Source organism: Mustela erminea, chromosome 1 (genome assembly GCF_009829155.1).
Source record: "Mustela erminea isolate mMusErm1 chromosome 1, mMusErm1.Pri, whole genome shotgun sequence".
Lineage (NCBI taxonomy): Eukaryota > Metazoa > Chordata > Mammalia > Carnivora > Mustelidae > Mustela > Mustela erminea.
In genome coordinates this window covers 153,382,452-153,402,454 of record NC_045614.1, presented here as the reverse complement: position 1 = coordinate 153,402,454, position 20,003 = coordinate 153,382,452, and the positions used below count along the sequence as shown (strand labels likewise).

Genomic DNA, 20,003 nt, shown 5'->3' with positions numbered 1-20,003 from the left:
TATTAACTTTCTTATCAAAAGGAGTTATTTATTTATTGTTTATGTTCCACCTAACTGGAAAGAACAAAAAGTTCAAATGAATAAATATTTTTTATTTGATGACCATATTATTTCTGAGAATGTTAGTGGTGATCTGAGTTCTATATTTCCATTATACCATTGGTTGTTTATAAGAATAGAGAGGTCAAATCCTAGTAGTTAATCAAACACATCCTATTTTATAGTTTCTGAGCACTTATTATAGTATCACATTTGTAAAATTTTGTATTATGTTTTTTATGGTGACCCATAAATCACAAGATGAAATTATTTCATCTTGTGTTCATTTACCCTTTTTTATACCATGCCTTTTTTTGTTGCATGCTTCACCTTCAAATGACTAAATTATTATAACATTTAACCTAACGGCTTTAGAGATTACGTTGCTTTTACACACGAAGTTTTAGATGCTTCATTTAAAGATTGACATTATGGAAACCTTGGATAGGTGTTTGCTATATATCCCACTCAGGTAGAATTATTTGTTTCTATGATGAGTTTACTTCTTCTCCCCACCCCTTACCCCCATTCCTTATGCTTTTTACTTTTATGTGTAAAATATGATTTATTCATAATTTTTCTACTTCAATTCTTCTCAACAGTCAACTTTTATGCAATTTCTTTTTGGCTTGATTGGATATTTCTTATTTGCATATGTTTCACCATATCCATATTTATCAGTCTGGGTTGTTTTCTATACAGTTAACCCTTGAACAATATGGGGGATGGGGCACTTATCCTCATGCAGTTGAAAATCTATATATAACTTTTGACTCCTCCAGAACTTATCTACTAATAGCCTACAGTTGACTAGAAGCCTTGGTGATAAACACAATTAACACACATTTCATATGTCATGTCTATCATATACTGTATTCTTACAATCAAGCAAGCCGTAAAAAAGAAAATGTTGTTAGGAAAATAATAGGAAGAAAAAATATATTTACTATTTATTTTAAAAAAACTATTCCTTTGAATTAGTATTTTTGTATTCTTTGGCTAAATACCTAGTAATGTAACTGCTGGATTGTAGGGTAGTTCTATTTTTAATTTTTTGAGGAAACTCCATATTGCTTTCCAGAGTAGCTTGTGCACCTGAAACTAATATTACCCTGTATGTTAATTAACTAAAATTTGAATAAAAACCTTTAAAAGAACTATGTATAAATGGAGTCATACAGTTCAAACCCATGCTATTCAAGGGTCAACTGCAATTCTGATTTCTTGTTGAAGAAGATGAAATTCTGTTCACAGGTTGTTGAAAACATCAGCATCTATATCTCATATAGAGCAGATTAAATTCCTGCAGTCTTACCCATGATTTAAAGCAAATATCAGTGATTTTGACATATTCTTATGGTTCATTCTGTTACATTTCATTTCAGCTATTCTTATTTTAGAAAATAAAAATTTCTCTAAGTAGTACTTTAGCTGTATCCTATAAGTTTTGATATTATTTTATTAAAAATGTGTAATTTTCACTAATATTCAGTTGGAGGTATTTTCTAATTTCTAATTATAGAAATTATATTTACACTATATTTTCTAATTTCTATGAGTTAGACATTTGTTTTCTAATTTCTAAAAATATATTTTGTTATAAATTTTTAAATGTAGTCAGAGAATGTGGCATGATACTAGTTCTACAAAATTTACTGTGATTTGCTTTAAATTATACATACACAATTAATTACTATGAAGTTCCAAGAATGCTTGAGAAAATGTACATTTCCTGTTACACAAAGGTCAAACTTTTTTTCTTTGCTCAGTTTTTATTCTTTGATTTTTCAATTTTGAGAGAGGTAAGTCAAAATCTCTATTATTACGGATTTTTCCCTGTAATTTTGTTCATTTCTGCTTTATATACTTTTTAAGTCAAGTAGGTCAAGGTGGCTGATAGCATTAATTAGGTCCTCTGATTTTACTGATATTTGACTAGGGCTTTCAATTTCTGAGTGTGGTATTAAAATTTCCTAATAATTATAGAATTATCTATTTTTTACTTTATTTCTGTCCTTTCTGTTTCATGTATTTTTGAGGCTTAATTGTTAGGAATCCATTAGGTTTTCCATAGAGAGCATATAGTCAGGTCTTTTTTATTCAGTTTTATAACATTTGGTTGGAGGGTTCAGTCGGTTAACATTAAATGTAATTATTGATGGAATTGGATTTAAGCATACCAACTTACTATTTGTTTTGTTGTTTCGATCTTTTTGTTGTTGTTGTTGTTCCCTTTTCCTCCCCTTTTTGCCTTCTGGATTATTTGAAAGTTTATATTAGAATTCCATTTTAATTTACACGCAGGTGTTTTATCTTCAGAACTTTTGTTTTGGGTCAGTTACTCTACCCTACCCTACTTTCCTAACTTTTCACAGTCTATTGGAGTTAACATTGTAGCACTTTACCAAAAAATGCAGAAGCTTCAAGATCATATATATTTATTTACTTTTATTTACTTTTGCAATAGTTATATGTATTACTTATAAATACATTGTTATAATTTATGCTTTAAGTAGTCTTAAGCATTTTTTAATTAAAAGGAATAGATTCTTTTGTATTTTCTCTTATTTATTATTTCCTTTAATATAACTTTATATTTATAATTTTTTATAATTTCATTTGTTCTGAAGGTACAGAAACATCATTTAGCATTTCACTTAGCTTTCCTTTATCTAAAAATTCCTCTTTTTTGCTTTTATTCTTGAGGAACGTTTTTGCTGAATGTAGATTTCTAGGTTCACAGTTTGTATGTGTGCATGTTGTTTTTAAGGTGCTGAACACTTTAAAAATACTCCACTGTTTTCTGGTTTACATAGTTTCTTTTGTGAGAAATGTGTGGTGTTTTGAGTTTTGGTTCCCCTGTGTATAATGTGTCATTTTACAGTGGCTACTTTCAAAATTTTTGTAACTTTTATTTCCAACAATTTGGCTATGATATGCCTAGTTTGTTTTCTTCAAGTTCATTCTATTTAGAGTTCTACTGAGCTACAGAGCTTCATACACTTATAAATTTGTATCTTTCATAAAACTCGGGAAAATTTCAGACTTATATTTTTTTCAAACATATTTTTCTGCTCCAACCTCTCTCTACTCCTCTTTCTGGGACACCAGTTACCTGTATGGTAGAATTTTTACTATTGTCTCACTTGTTTCTGAGCCTCTCTTTGTTGTTGTTGTTGTTAATCATTTTTATCTCTGAATTTCAAACTGGATAATTCCCACTGATCTATCATCAATTTAATTGCTCTTTTCCTCTGTAATATCCATTCAACTATTAAACCCTTAAGTTTTTTTTTTTTTTAAAGATTTTATTTATTTATTTGTCAGAGAGAGAGCGAGCGAGAGTGAGCACAGGCAGACAGAGTGGAAGGCAGAGTCAGAGGGTGAAGCAGGCTCCCTGCGGAGCAAGGATCCCGATGTGGGACTCGATCCCAGGACGCTGGGATCATGACCTGAGCCGAAGGCAGCTGCTTAACCAACTGAGCCACCCAGGCGTCCCCTTTAAGTTATTTTTATTTTATTTTTTTTAAAGATTATTTTTTTATTTATTTGACAGAGATCACAAGCAGGCAGAGAGGCAGGCAGAGGGAGAGGAGGAAGCAGGCTCCCTGCTGAGCAGAGAGCCTGATGTGAGGCTTGATCCCAGGACTCCAGGATCATGACGTGAGCCAAAGGCAGAGGCTTTAACCCACTGAGCCACCCAGGCACCCCAAGTTATTAGATATTTATTCCACTTGCTACCTTTTTATTTTTTCTGTTTTTCTGCTGAGATTTCTTCTTTTTAGTCATTATGAGTCCTTTTCTTTCTTTACCTGTCCTTTCCTTTCCCTTTCTTTTTCCATATTGAGCTTCGTTATTTATAATCACTGCTTTAAATCTTTGTTTGATGATACCAAAATCTGCTTCCCCGGAAGTTGGACTCTGTTCATAAGAATAGCTCACATTTTCCTACTTCACATATCTAATAATTGGAAATGTATAACACATATTATGGATATTATGTTGTATATATTATAGAATATATTTTGTTACCCCCTTCCTCCCTACCATGTGTCTCCTAAACTGGGAAGCGATAACTAGATTCATCATTTTTCTACAAAGCGATATTTTCTATACTACAAAAGTAAGCTTTGTCTGAAACTCAGATTATTGAACAGTAGTAAGAAAAAGAGGGAGGGTGGTCACAGACTAGTTTACTTAATACCTATTTCACTTGAGATTTGTACCGTGGTGACATTGCCCTTGTTGTAGCTGGTTTTCACTAGTACTACAGACATTATTTTTCTTTCACAGTAGGTTTTAATGGCTTCAAATACTTATTCTTCAGTTATAATGCCCTCAGCTAAACACATGCATACACATACACATGCATTCTACACACATGATATTAAACCAAATCACATCTAATACTTAATAGTGACATTGTTGCTCAGAAACAGGACAGAGATGTCAACAATTATCACTGTTATTTAACATTTTCCTAAAAATATTATCCCATTTATTTAGACTTGAAAAAGAAATATGATATTTAAAAGTTTAGAGAATTCAAAATTATAATTATTTTTTGATAATGTAATTGTACAGCTAAAAAAAATGAAACTAATTAGGAATACTATTAAGTATAACATGAAAACTCTGTACACAGAACAAAATATGATGAGTAGATAAATAGAGAACAAAATATGATGGGTAGATAAAACCATTTAAAAAGGAGAAAGATTTATGCAACCTGAAGAGAAACCAGAGTATGGATAAAACCATTTTAAAAAATAGCATCCACAAAAATACCTGGAAATTAAACTTAAAATAACAGTGTCCTAAATAACAGTGTCTGCTAAAGGACATGAAGAAATCTGAAAAATGAAAAAAATACCCTATGTATGCATGGGCAGGTTAGTTATTATAGAGATGTTAGCTCCCCACATATTAATTCAAAATTCAGTTTGTTCCCAAGAAAAATAATAGGCTTTAAAAATTAGATGAGCTTATGTGTAGCAAAAATAAACATGAAAATAGGAAAAAATATTTGAACAAGGAGTAATGGTCAATTACAGGCAGTTTGGAAGGTTAGATGCCCTAAACAATTATTGCTGAAATAAATACTTACTGAAATGAAATAATTGTTTTTAATATGTCATTGAGCTAACAACAATAAAAACAAGTTAAACTTAGAGATCCCAAAAAACATTGTTGTTTAACTATAAATGCTGAGAGATAAATAGTAAAGAAAGAATTTGTATTTTTTTAAAAGATACTGTTTATTTATTTGAAAGAGAGAGAGTGAGCACGAGCTGGGGGAGGTGCAGTGGGAGAGGGAGAAGACACCCCACTAAGCATGGATCCTGACAGAGAACTCCAGCCTAGAACCCTGAGATCATGACCTGAGCTGTAGACAGATGCTTAACTGAAAGAGCCACACAGGTACCCCTTGTCTGTAGTTTTATGTTACACTTCAGAGAACTTAAACTCCTATTAAAAAAAATACAAATTTATTGAAATATAGTTCTCAATTCACTAAAGTGTATAATTCAGTGACTTTAGTACATTTGTTATGCAACCATCAACAAAATCTAATTTTAGAATATTTTTGTCATCCCCAAAAGAAACACCATACTCATTAATAGTCATTCCATCCCTACTCCTCCAGCATAGCAAATCTATTAATTGGTGAATACTGTTCCATTGTGCAGATACACCACTTTTCTTTATCTACTCATCACCTGATGGACATTTGGGTTGTTCCCATATTTTGACAATTCTGAATAATTTTTCTGTGAATGTTTATGTGTAACTTTTGTGCCAGCATATATTTTCATTTCTCTTTGGTATATATCAAAGAATAGAATTACTTGATCATATAACAATTCATATTTAACATTTTAAGGAACTGTCAAATTATATTCCAAAGTCCTCAGGCTTTTACATACTCACAAGCAATATTAGGTTTCCAACTTCTCTTCCTCTTTATCAACATTTGTTAATATCTATCTTTTATTACAGCCATCCTACTAGATATGTAGTAATATATTATTATAGTTTTGATTAGCATTTCCCTACTGAATAAAGATATTGAATATCTGGTCATGTGCTTATTTTCATTTCTAATATTCTTTGGAGAAACATTGCTTTAGTTCCTTTGCCCATTTACAAATTTCTTTTTTTTTTTAATTATTATTATGGTGTTGTAGCAGTTCATTATACAGTCAACTCTTGTACAACATAGGATTTGGGGTGCTTACCCTCTGTGAAGTAGAAAATTCATATATAACTTTTTTTTAATTGAAGTATAATTAACATACAATATTAGTTTCAGGTGTACAGCATAGAGATTGAACAACCCTATATGTCATGCTGTGCTCACCACCATAAGTGAGGTTACCATTCATCACCATTACAATTATTACAATATTACTACATTATATTATATTACAACATTATTACAATATTATTGACTATATTTTCTATGTTATACTTCTCATCTTCATAATATATTTATTTTATAACTGGAAGTTTGTACCTCTTAACCTTTTTTATCTGTTTCACTCATCCCCTACCCACCTCACCTGTGGTTACCATCAGTTCTCTGTATTTCAATCTGGGTTTGTTTGTGTGTTTGTTCATTTGTTTTGTTTTTTAGATTCTATATGTTAGTGAAATCATATGATATTTGCATTTCTCTTGACTTTTTTCACTTAGTATAACACTGTCTAGGTCCATCCACATTGTCACAAATAACAAGATGTGATTTTTTTTATGGTTGAGCAATATTCCATTGTGTGTGTGTGTGTGTGTGTGTACACAAAATCTTCTTTATATATTCACCTATGGATGGACAGTTCCATTTTTTTGGCTATTGTACATAATGCTGCAATAAACATAGGGAAACATATGTCTTTTTGAATTAGTGTTTTTGTGTTTTTTGGGTAAATACCAAGTAGTGGAACTACTGGATTATATGGTATTTCTATTTTTAATTCTTTGAGAAACCTCCATACTGTTTTCCATGGTGGCCACACCAGTTTACATTCTCACCAGCAGTGCACTCGGGTCTATTTCCCTTGACACCCTTGTTATTTCTTGTCTTTTTTATTCTGGCCACTCTGACAGGTGTAAGCTAACATCTGACTGGTTTTGATATCCATTTCTCTGATGATAAGTGATGTTGGCGATCTGTATGTCTTCTTTGGAAAAAGGTCTATTCAAGTCTTCTGGCCTATTTTTCAATCAGATTGTTTTTTTGTTTTGTTTTGTTTTTTGTGTTGAGTTTTATAATATCTTTATATATTTTTTTTTTGGTTTTTTAAATATATTTTGATACTAACCCTTATCAGATGTATCATCAGATATATCATTTGCAAATATCTTCTCCCATTCAGTAAATTGCCTTGTCATTTTGTTGGTGGTTTCCTTAAATGTACAGAAGCCTTTTATTTTGGTGTGGTCTCAATAATCTATTTTTGTTTTGTTTCTCTTACCTACAGAGACATACCTAGAAAAATGTTGGTAAAGCCAACATCAAAGAGATAACTGCCTGGATTTTCTTCTAGGAGTTTTATGGTTTTAGGTCTCACATGTAGGACTTTAGTCCATTTTGAGTTTATTTTGTTTATGGCATGAGAAAATGATATACTTTTATTCTTTTATATACAGCTGTTCAGTTTTCCTAACATTGTTTTTGGAGACTTTTTCCTATTGGATATTCTTGTCTCCTTTGTCATAGATTAATGGACCATATAAGCACGATCCATTTCTGTTTTATATCTGGGCTTCCTATTCTGTTTGGACTGTGTGTCTGTTTTTGTGACAGTACCAGACTGTTTTGATTACTACAACTTTGTAGTAAATCTTGAAATCTGGAATTGTGATACATCCAGCTTTGTTGTTCTTTCTCAAGATTACTTTGGCAATTCAGGACCTTTTGTGGCTTGACAAATTTTAGGATTGTTTGTTCTAGTTTTGTGAAAAATGCTGCTGGAATTTTGATAGGAATCATTGAATTTGTCAGTTGCTTTGGGTGGTAAGGACATTTTAATGCTACTCTTTCAATCCATGAGCATGAAATATATTTGTTTCTGTCATCTTTAATTTCTTTCATCATGTTTTGTAGTTTTCAGAGCAGGCCTTTCACCTCCTTGGTTACATTTATCCTTAGGTATTTCATCCTTTTCAGTCTAAGTGGAATCATATGTATGTATGTATGTATGTATTATTATTATTATTTATTTATCTTTCTGCTACTTCATGATTTGTGTATAGAAATGCAACAGATATTTGTATATTAATTGTGTACCCTGCAACATTACTTAATTCATTTATTACTTCTAATATTTTTTTGGTGGAGGTTTAGAATTTTCTGTCATGACATCTGCAAAGTGACGATTTTACTTCTCCCTTCCCAGTTTGGATGGCTTTTATTGCTTCTTCTTGTCTGATTGCTGCAGCTAAGGACCTCCTCTACTATGTTAAAAAGTGGCAGGGGTGGACGGCCTTGTCTTGTTCCTGATCTTAGAGGAAAAGATCTCAGTTCTTCACCATTGAGTATGATGTTACCTGTGGTTTTTGTTATGTATCTATTTTGTAATGTTAAGGTATATTCCCACTAAACTCATTTTGTGAAAAGTTTTCATTGTGAATTTATGTTGAAACTTATCAAATACTTTTTGTGCATCTATTGAGATGATAATATCATATTTATCCTTCATTTTGTAAATGTGATATATCACATTGAGTGATTTGCAAATATTGAACCATCTTTGCATCCCTGGAATAAATTCCACTTGATTATGGTGAGTGATCCTTTTAATATATCATTGAATGTAGTTTGCTAATATTTTGTTGAGGAGTTTTGCATCTGTGTTCATCAGGGATCTTGCCCCATAGTTTTCTTCTTTGTAGTGTCTTTGTCTGGTTTTATTATCAGAATATGGCTGACATTATAGAATGTATTTAGAAGCTTTCCGTTCTTATCTACCTTTTGGAATAGTTTGAGAAGAATAGATATTACCTCTTCCTCAAATGTTTGGTAGAATTCATCTGTGACTCAATCTGGATGTAGACTTTTGTTTACTGAAAGTTTTTTGATTTCCCATTGAATTTTATTACTAGTAATTGATCTGTTTAGATTTTTATTTCTTTCTGATTCAATTTTGTAAGTTTCTATGTTTCTAGGAATTTATTCATTTCTTCAAGTTTGTCCACTTCATTGACATATAATTTTTGTGGTAGTTTCCTATAATCCTCTGTATTTCTTCAATTTCAGCTGTTATTTCTCCTCTTTAATTTCTGATTTTATTTATTTGGATCTACCTTTTTTTGGTTTTGATGAGTCTAATTAAAGGTTTATCAATTTTTTTTTTTACCTTTCAAAGAAACAGCTTTCAGTATCATTGATTGTTCTGTTGATTTTTAGTTTTATTTCATTTATTTCTGCTATCTTTATTATTCTCTTCCTTTTACTAACATTGGGCTTTGTTCTTAAATTCTAGTACCTTTAGGTGTAGGATTAGATTGTTTATTGAGATTATTTTTGTTTCTTGAGGTAGGCCTGTATTGTTCTAAATTTCCCACTTAGAACTATTTTCACTGCATCAAAGATTTGAACCACTGTGTTTTCATTTTTATTCCTCTACTTTTTTTTTTTTTTTTAAGAGTGAGTAAACATGAGTGGGAGGTAGGAGCAAAGGGAGAGGGAAATAGAATCCCCAACAGGCTCCATTCCCAACCAGCACAAAGCCCAGTGTGAGGGTCCATCTCACAACCCTGAGATCATGACCTGAGCCAAAATCAAGACTATGATGCCTAGCAAGCTGAGCCACCCTGATGCCCCCATGTATTAATTTTCTATTTGATTTCTTCATTAACCCATTGGCTGTTAGTAGCATATTGGTAGCCTACTTGTGTTTGGGTTTTTCCTTTTTTTTTTTTTCCTTATGATTGTCATGTGGTTTCATACTATTGTGGTCAAAAAGGATGTTTGATATGATTTCAATAATCTTAAATTTATTGAGACTTGTCTTGTGGCCTAACATGTGATCTATCCTAGAGAATGTTTCATGTACACTTGAACAGAATGTGTATTCTGTTGTTTTGGGATGGAATGTTCTGCATAGTTCTGTTAAGTCATTCAAAAACATCATTTCCTTACTGTTTTTCTGCCTAATCTATCCATTGGTATTAAGTAGTGGTTATAGACCTTTACTATTATTGTATTAATGTCAATTTCTCCCTTTTTTATGTATTTGGGTGCTCTAATGTTGATTACATAGATATTTACAATTGTTTTGGCTCTTGTATTAACCACTTTATCATTGCATAATCCCCTTCTTTGTCTCTTTTGTTAAGTTTTTTTTTTAGTCTGTTTTGTTAGATACAAGTTTTGTTATCCCCCTCTTTTTTTTCACTTTCCTTTGCATCATCTTTTTCCATCTTTTCACTTTAAATCTGTATATGTATTTAGGTTTGAAATGAGTCTTTTGTAGGCAGCATACAGATGGGTTGATCTTATATTTTTATTTATTCTACCACCCTGTGTCTTTTGATAAGGGCATTACACCATTTATATGTAAAGTAATTATTGATAGGTATCTACTGTTGCCATTTTGTCAATTGTTTTCTGTTAGTTTTTATAGTTCTCTGTTCCTTTCTTTTTCTCTTCTTTCTGATATCTTTCTTTAGTGTTACGGTTGGTTTTCTTTCTCTTTATTTCTTGTATATGTATTATAGGTTTTTGGTTTGTGGTTACCATGAGTTTCATATCTAACATTCTAGGTATATTAAAATGAATATTAATTTGATGGTCACTTAAGTGTGAATATATTCTAAAATAACTTTATGTTATTTCTCCCTTCACATTTTATGTATGTTTTCTCATAATTGCATCTTTTTATTTTCTGTACCCCTTCACTAATTTCTTAGATATAATTAACTGCATTTTTTTTTCATTTAACCTTCAAACTAGCTTTATAAGTGATTGCTCTATTACCTTTACTATATATTTGCTTTTACTCATGACATTTTTTTTCTTTTGTGATTTTCTTACTTCTAGTTATAGCCTTTCCTTTTCCACTAAAAGAAGTTCCTTTAACATTCATTGTAAGACCAGTTCAATGGTGATGACCCTTTAACTTTTCTTTGGGTAATCCTTTATTTCTCCTTCAATTCTGCATCATAACTTTGCTGGAAAGAGTATTCTTGGTTGTAGATTTCTTTTTCTTTTCAGCTCTTTGAATATGTCATGCTGCTTAATTCTGGCCTGCAAAGTTTCTGTTGAAAAATCACTTGATAGCTTTTTGGGGCTTCCTTTGTACATAACTAGTTGCTTCTCTCTCGCAGCTTTTAAGATTCTATCTTTAGTCTTTCTTTTTCCTTTTTTTATTTCAATTTTTAATTTAAATTCTAGTTCATTAACATACATGGTAAAATTGGTTCCAGGTGTAGAATTTAATGATTCATCACTTACATATAATACTCAGTGCTGGGCGCCTGGGTGGCTCAGTGGGTTAAGCCGCTGCCTTCGGCTCAGGTCATGATCTCAGAGTCCTGGGATCGAGTCCCGCATCGGGCTCTCTGCTCAGCGGAGAGCCTGCTTCCCTTTCTCTCTCTCTCTGCCTGCCTCTCCATCTACTTGTGATTTCTCTCTGTCAAATAAATAAATAAAAATCTTTAAAAAAAAAAAAAAATACTCAGTGCTCATCACAAGTGCTCTCCTTAATACCTATCACCCATTTAGCCCATCTGTCACCTGCCTCCCTCCATCAACCTTGTTTGTTTTCTATAGTTAAGAGTCTCTTATGGTTTGCTTCCTCTACTCTTTTTTCCCTATGTTCATCTGTTTTGTTTCTCAAATTACACATATGAATAAAATCATATGTTATTTATCTTTCTCTGACTTCTTTTGCTTAGCATAATACATTCTTACTCCATCCAAGTCATTGCAAATGGCAAGATTTCACTCTTTGTGATGGCTGAGTAATATTCTGGTGTGTGTGTGTGTGTGTGTGTGTGTGTGTTTGGTCAACGGACACTTGGGCTCTTTCCATAATTTGGATATTGTTGATACTGCTGCTATTATAAGCATCAGAGTGCATGTGTCCCTTTGAATTAGTATTTTTGTGTCTTTTGGGTGAATACCAAATAGGTCATAGGGTAGTTCCATTTTTAACTTTCTGAGGAAACTCCATATTGTTTTCCACAGTGGCTGCATCAGTTTGTATTACCACCAACAGTGTAAGAGGATTCTAATATTTCCACATCCTTGCCAACATCTGTTGTTTCCTGTATTCCTGTATTGTTAACATTCTGACAGGTGCGAAGTGATATCTCCCTGTGGTTTTGATTTTCATTTCCTTGATGATAAGTGATGTTGAGCACCTTTTCATGTGTTAGCCATCTGTCTATCTTCTTTGGAAAATGTCTATTAATTTCTTCTGCCCATTTCTTAACTGGGTTGTTTGATTTTTGGGTGTTGAGTTTGATAAGTTCTTTATACATTTTGGATACTAACCCTTTATCAGATAATGTCATTTGCAAATATCTTCTCCCATTCTGTAAATTGTCTTTTAGTTTTGTTGATTATTTCTTTTACTGTGCAGAAGCTTTTTATTTTCATATGGCCCCAATAATTCATTTTTGCTTTTGTTTCCCTTGTCTTCAAAGACATGTCTGGTAAGAAGTTGCTACAGTCAAAGCCAAAGAGGTTGCTGCCTTTGTTCTCCTGTAGGATTTTGATGGTTTCCTGTCTCACTTTTAGGTCTTTAGCTTTATCTTTAATCTTGTACATTTTAATTATTATGTTTCATGGTGTGGATGTCCTTAGATTAATCTTGTTTGGACCTCTGCTTCCTGAGCCTGGATGTCTGTTTCCTTCCCCAGGTTATTGAAGTTTTCAGCTATTTTTTATTTTTTTTAAATAAGTTTTGGGCCCCTTTCTCTCCCTTATCCTTCTGAGATGCATATAATGAGGATGTTTGTTTGGTTGATGTTGTCCAAGGTAGTCCTTAATCTATCCTCATTTTTTACAGTGTTTTTTCTTTTTTGCTGTTCAGGTTTGTTGCTTTCCATTACCTTGTCTTTCAGATTACTTTTGCACCTTCTAAAATCTACTGTTGATTCCCTCTGTTGGATTTGCTACTTCAGTTATGGTATTCTTCAACTCTAATGATGGTTTTTTGTATATTTAATCTCATATTAAACTTCTCACTGAATTCATCTACTCTTCTGTCATTGAGCATCTTTATTACCATTACTTTTGAACTCTATCAGGTAGGTTGCTTATCGTTGTTTCATTTAGTTCTTTTTCTGAGATTTTGTCTTTTTTCATTTGGAACATACTCTTCTGTCTCCTCTTAACTTGACTTTTTTGTTTCTGTGAGTTAGGTGCAACAGCTATTTCTTCTAGATTTGAAGGAATGATCTTGTGTTTTGTCATCCCCTGGTAGACTGCGCCTGGTGACTTCGGTTGGCTTGCTGGAGCTGTGGCTGTTGTGTATTATAGGTCCTAGTGCATTCTGTACTGGGAACTCTCTGGTTGTATGGCTGAAACTGAAATGGGTGTAGGCCAGTGTGGTCCTAGGGCTCTCCACACAAGAATGCCCTGTCAGGACAGCTGAAGTGGGTGTAAGCTGTGTTGGGGGTTGGAATCCTGGGACTTTAGGCAGAGTCTACCCTGGCAGGATGGCTGAAGTTAAAGTGGGTACAAGCTGGGATGTCCTAGGACTCTCCACACAGAGAACACCCAAGCAAGATAGTTAAGCCTGAAGTGGGTGCTGGGTGGGGTGGGAGGTGGGGGCATCCTGGGGCTCTCCATACATAGTGTGCCCTGGCAGGATGGCTAAAGCTAAAGTTGGTGCAAGCTAGGGTGTCCCAGAGTGATTTCATGCAGGGGAAACGCTGGTGGGGAGGCTGGAACTGAGGCAGAAATGTGAGCCAGAGGTTCCCAGTGTGCTCCATGCAGAGGAAGCCCTGGTGGAGAAGCTGGAGCCAAAGTGGGCATAGACAAGAGGTTTCTGGAGTGCTCCATTCAAGGGGTGCTTAGTAAATTGTCTGGAGTCAACATTATGTGGGCCCGGAATGTTCTGGAGTGCCTTGTCCATGTGTTAGTTTGGCAAAAGCTTGATCTGTAGTGAGCACTGAGCAGGAGTGTTCCAGTGTCCACTGCACTGGGGCTGTCTTGGCGCAATGGCTGGTGCTGGTGGGAGTTAGGGGCCCAGGGATATTGAGGTGTCAGGCTAGCTAAGGTGCCTGGATCATGGCTTTTGTTCATACTATCAAGGTGGAGAGGAGAATGTAAATCATGTTGCTTACCAGCCAGAAGAAAGTTTCAGCAGCTCCCTCACCATCTGATGAAGTTCTAGGGGTTGACCTTTTATATGGTAGTTACTCTTAAACTGTGGCACTTTTTTTCTGTGGCACAGGCCATCAAGGTCTGGTATGGGTTAGGGGCCCAAGTCTTGCTGAGGTGGGAGGTCAGCTATGGTACCTCAACCCTGCTCCCATCTTTGCTCTTATGGTGGAGGGGGGATCATAAACAGTGGTGTTCCCCAGTCCCACCAGCCTTAAGAGACTTCCAGCTCCTCTCCCTTTTAGCTGGTTCCTTTATATCCTAGTTGCCCTTTTAAACCATGGATTTTTTCTACACCCCAGGACAGATGAATCTGCTCATGGTCCGTTAGTCCTGTCCATCCACACCGTAGTTCACAGTGTTGGTGTTAGAGATTCCCTTTTTCACTATGTCTCCCTCTCTTGTGCTTTCTCTTTTTGGTCTCCATCTTTCCTTGTGCAGAAGCTGTTCAATTGGCTCTCAGTTCTTCTTCAGGAGGAATTGCTCTATTAGTAGGTATAGACTTGGTATGTCTATGGAGAGGGTGAGTTCAGGGACTTCCTATGTCACCGTCTTGGACCATAACTCCCAAGTTCTATCTTTTAATGCTTAATCTAGCTTCTAGAAAGTCATCTGCAGAAATATGTAAAATTTTCTGTTATGAAGTAAAACCATAATATTCTTAACTCCTACTTCATGTACTCCTACTATTCTCAATACTTCAAGTCTATCACTTATTTGTTTAGGATACCTTATATTATAAGGTTTATATATGCTTTGCTTAAACTAGTAAATTTTAAGTTTCCTGGTGGTCAGTTATTTCTTTTTACCATGCCATTTAGTATAGTATTTTGAACATAAAGAGTATCAATAAATGCAATATTTATAACAATTTTTTATAACATGACATATAAACATATTTCAATTATTGAAAATGAACATAATCAAAGTTGAAAACTTTCAGCCAAAAATTAACTATTGGAGTTAGAAATTAAAATAAATAATTAATTAATTTGAATATTATTCATTTTTACTGAAATCATTGCATAATACTAGTGTTTATCCATTGAAAAATTATAATTGGTTACACACACACACACACACGTATAGATATAAAACAGCAAATATACTATCTTGATTTGATTTATGGCTTGGCGATTATTAGAGAAGAAATGGATGAAAAAGATATCAACTGAGGAGAATGAGTCTTTTTCTTTCCTGTGTTATTTCCTTCAGTTCTCTTTGTTCCCACATGTTACCCAACCAGGAATCACCAACCAGCTGTTTCTTATCCCTAAGACCACTGTTCAGAGTCCCTGAGCCAAAGTTCTATCTTTGTAAGGCATCATGATCTACATATAATGTCAGCAATTCCTTTTTATATATAATACATAATATATATATAAATAATACATAATATATATATAATATATATATAAATAATACATAATATATATATAAATACTTTAATTATATAAATATATAATACTTTAAAAAAAACTTTTTACTGTGTGAATAATTATACCAATATTTTATTATTGATTACTTCTTTAGTTGATGTAGGGTAAAAGAAAGAGAAAGCAAATTCAGAAAGCATGCCATGGAGCAGATAAATATGTTACATGTTGATACCCTGCCCTTTAACAAATTAAACAAAGTTATTTTGACATCCTATTTGGATTATGACTGTGCCATTCTGAAGCTATCCTGAAAAATTTAAACTTAAATGTACATAAGCTGTGCAAAAGCTTTTGATCTTGATGAAATCCCAATAGTTCATTTTTGCCCTTGCTTCCCTTGCCTTTTGCGTTGTTCCTAGGAAGATGTTGCTGCGGTTGAGGTCAAAGAGGTTGCTGCCTGTGTTCTCCTCAAGGATTTTGGAAATTGGAAGGGGAGGTGAACCATGAGAGACTATGGACTCTGAAAAACAATCTGAGGGTTTTGAAGGGACGGGGGGTGGGAGGTTGGGGTACCAGGTGGTGGGTATTATAGAGGGCACGGATTGCATAGAGCACGGGGTGTGGTGCAAAAATAATGAATACTGTTATGCTGGAAATAAAAAAAAAGAAAAAAAATGTACATAAGCATTTATCTACATAATAGGTATCTGTGTCTATAAACAGTTGTGGCAATACAAGAATAAATAAGGGTACTTATTAAAATAAAAAAGAAACATATCTCAAAAACTTTAATTTTAACAAAATGAGACATAGAAGTATAGGCAAAATCACAACTGGAAAGACATTATATGCAGAAATAGCTTTACTTCAATTTTCTACTCTTTTTGATCATTTTTCAAAATCCGTGAAGTCTAAACAACATAACATTTCCCTACAAGAAAATATTTTTATGCAAATATATGAAATATATTTGAAATATACAATCTGTGTTCATTGTCTAATGGGCTTTCCGTTAAACGAATTTGATGAAAATGCAATGATTTTGATAGTCTATTATAAGTTTTAAATGGCAAATCTTTTTGCATGCGAAAAGGGTTTGCTTGTATTATAGACAATATATAATGGCCCTAGTATGGATTTTCATAATTTTGCATTTCATTATGCAGAGAAATATGTATGTGTATGTGTCTTTAATTCTAAAGTAATCTTAAGACTTAAATAATTAAAATAACTATATGAGGCTAGATTTATTCATGGAGAATATGGAACAATTAGATATGGTACGTTTACAAATAATTTTATTGCTTATATAGCAGTCAATTGTTAAGATTCAACAGATTGTTTACAAATTCAACAAATATGTTAGAATGCATAGAATTCTATTTATCCTATTATGGAAAACACATTAATTACCTTATTTTTTCTTTATATTCTTTTAGTCATATTTTTGGAATTTTCATGGATGTATAGAATTTAAATATGATTTAACAAATCATTTTTCTTTCTTTAGGAAAAAGTCAAAGAGAAGGAAGAAAATCTGAATCTTGTAAACCAATCCTAAAAGTAGAATACAAGACTTGTAGAAACAGGTATGCATTTTTTATTTTGGGTGATATGGGAATATATATAAGAAACAGAGACAAAAATGAACTTTACTGATTATGTATTATTTAAAGTTCCATATAATTATGTAAGTATATTAATTGGCTAAATCCTCTTCACTGATAATAGCAACTTCTTTATTAATATGAGTATCTGTGATATTATGATGAATATCTAATTATTTTAACTTTCTATGAATATTCAGATGAATATTATGTACACTAAATTTAACAATGTCAGATTTTTGGGCCATGTACATTATATGTAGCAATCATTTAGTATTATTAAGCAGAAGCATAACTATTGGTACTGCGTGTGAAAGAATTAAATACATAACCAAGTCTCTGTACTTCATGATTTTACATTCTGAACTTGGAAAGATTATAGTTAGTTGGAAAAATAAAGAGTTATATCAATTAGCTTAATATAATAGTACTATATTTTAAGATATAGAAAATTAAATTGAATAATAATATATAATAAAAGGTTATATATATATATATATATAGCAAACATCCTATAAATCAAGAATTTTTTTTACTTATAATAATTATTAATGGCAATATTCTCATCCAGAATTACCATAATTACAAATCTTGCCTAAACCTTAATTTTATTTTAACTCTAAATTGGGTAATTCTACTTTATATTACTTACATGTTCATGTGGAATGTATTCTCAGTATTATAGATGTATGACACCTGCTCTTTGAAAGATTTAATAGTATAAAAATATGGCCATTTTTAATGAGTTACCTTATATATATAAACTATAATATATGGTATATATTTTGTATATAAATACACTTAACATATATATTTTTACAATAGTATATATATATATACACATATATGTGTGTACATACACACGTGATAGATCAATAACTCCTTAGTCCAGTAGAATGTTACTAAACATAAGTAGTAAAAATGACCACAGTTTTGTACTACTAAAATTAAAGTATTAAAACATTTTAAATTTAATTATTATGGATGGAAATATTTTACATATATTATATATACATATATGTGTATATTAATGTGGAAACATTTTCTATATATACATATATTATTATTATGTACACATATTATTAGTTATTGCTACTTACTACACACTGTGCAACTTGTTTGGTGTACTAAAATGAAAGAGAATACTGCTTGCTTTTGAATCTGTTATGGTCTAGTAGAAGAAGTAAGGTCATAAACTAGTAGTTTCCGTGTAACATGTGAGGTGCTTTTATAGAGATATGCTATAAGAGCACAACAAAAGGATACCTAACCCAGCCTAGAGAGTGAGTGGGGGAGAGAACGGTGAAGAGAGATCAGTAAATTTCTTCTTGGGAAAGGGAATAACTGAGATGGGTCTTAAGGGATAATAGGATTGACACACAGAGTAAGAAAAGGGTGAAGGTAAAGAGAAGGTACTTTAGGAATCAGGGATTGTAGTCACGACAGTGTAACATAATTATTAAGATCTGTGGCATATGGGGCAAGACAGCTATGTGACCTTGAAATTAACTCTTTTAAATTTTAATTTCCTCATTAATTATACCTATCTCATTGTGACGTTTGTGAAGAATAAGTGAAATTATGCATAAAGTGTGTAATGTCATAAGTTTAATGAGTGATACATAGTGGGTTTCTTGATAAAAATAAGTTATCAAAAACAAAAAAAGAAGTTACTATTGTTGTCATCAAAACCATTACATTTCGCGTTGTTAAAGTTATTCCACTGATACTAATTTAATGAGTTATTCTAGTGATTAGTAACCCAATTTTGTGTAGAAATAATTCTTCAGATTTCTAATGTGAAATAATTATATATTATTGATTATAATTACTGTCATCCCACTTATTGTGCACTTTAGTACGTTGTGTATGTTTGTTGTGATTACTACTGTATTAGAAAAGTCACCTTTACAAGCAGTGGTTCCACAGCTCAGTACACAAAGAGACTAAACAGCAGAGGAGCACCAAAACTGAGTACTAAAAGATATTCTGACAGTAAAATGGGCCATACCCCAGAAGTGACAATAAATAGATATATCTCTGCTTCAGCTAGTACACAGTAGAAACTTTTGACGTCAAAAATTGGGATGGCTGTGGCAGGAGCAAGAACTTTAAGAAGAGTTCTACTAAATATGCTGCAGCAATAGGGTCTCAAAGGATTGCATAGGTAGTGGATGCAAGGGGTATGTTCTGCTTAATTCATATTAGATCAACCATTCACAAAATGGCTTTACATTTCTAGGGATAAAGAACCATTCTGCTTAAGAATCATTGGTCCCCAGTCACCTCTCTGCTTAATTAATTTATTCTATTCAAAAAAAGGAATAATGATCTCTCTACCTGCTACCACTAACATTTTCAAGTTCTCTGTAATTAATAAAAATTACTTTTTGCTTGTCTTTTAATCCCTTCCTATCATGGCCACCTATTGGTAGACTTCATGTGTAAAGTTCTCTAAGCCTCAGTATATCCATCTGTTAAGTAAGAATGATAGTAGTTTTTTCATTGGGATATTATTAGGATTCAATACAATAACACAAGTAAATTTCTTCACACAATACCCAGAATATCATAAATATTCAGCAAATCTTGTTTTAGTATGTACTATATTATGTTGCATGGTTTATTGCTTAATCTTGT

The 20,003-nt window shown here is 32.6% G+C and overlaps 1 protein-coding gene across 9 annotated transcripts in view; it reads left to right on the top strand.

Moving 5' to 3' along the window:
- The window catches only part of STXBP5L (syntaxin binding protein 5 like), a 542,570-nt gene that overhangs the window by 342,037 nt on the left and 180,530 nt on the right, over window positions 1–20,003 (top strand). For all 9 annotated transcript variants that reach the window (XM_032347423.1, XM_032347416.1, XM_032347410.1 and 6 more), the window contains exon 10: window positions 17,267–17,345. In XM_032347423.1, coding sequence (XP_032203314.1) covers window positions 17,267–17,345 — 79 coding nt within the window. The remainder of the gene's footprint in view (window positions 1–17,266; window positions 17,346–20,003) is intronic.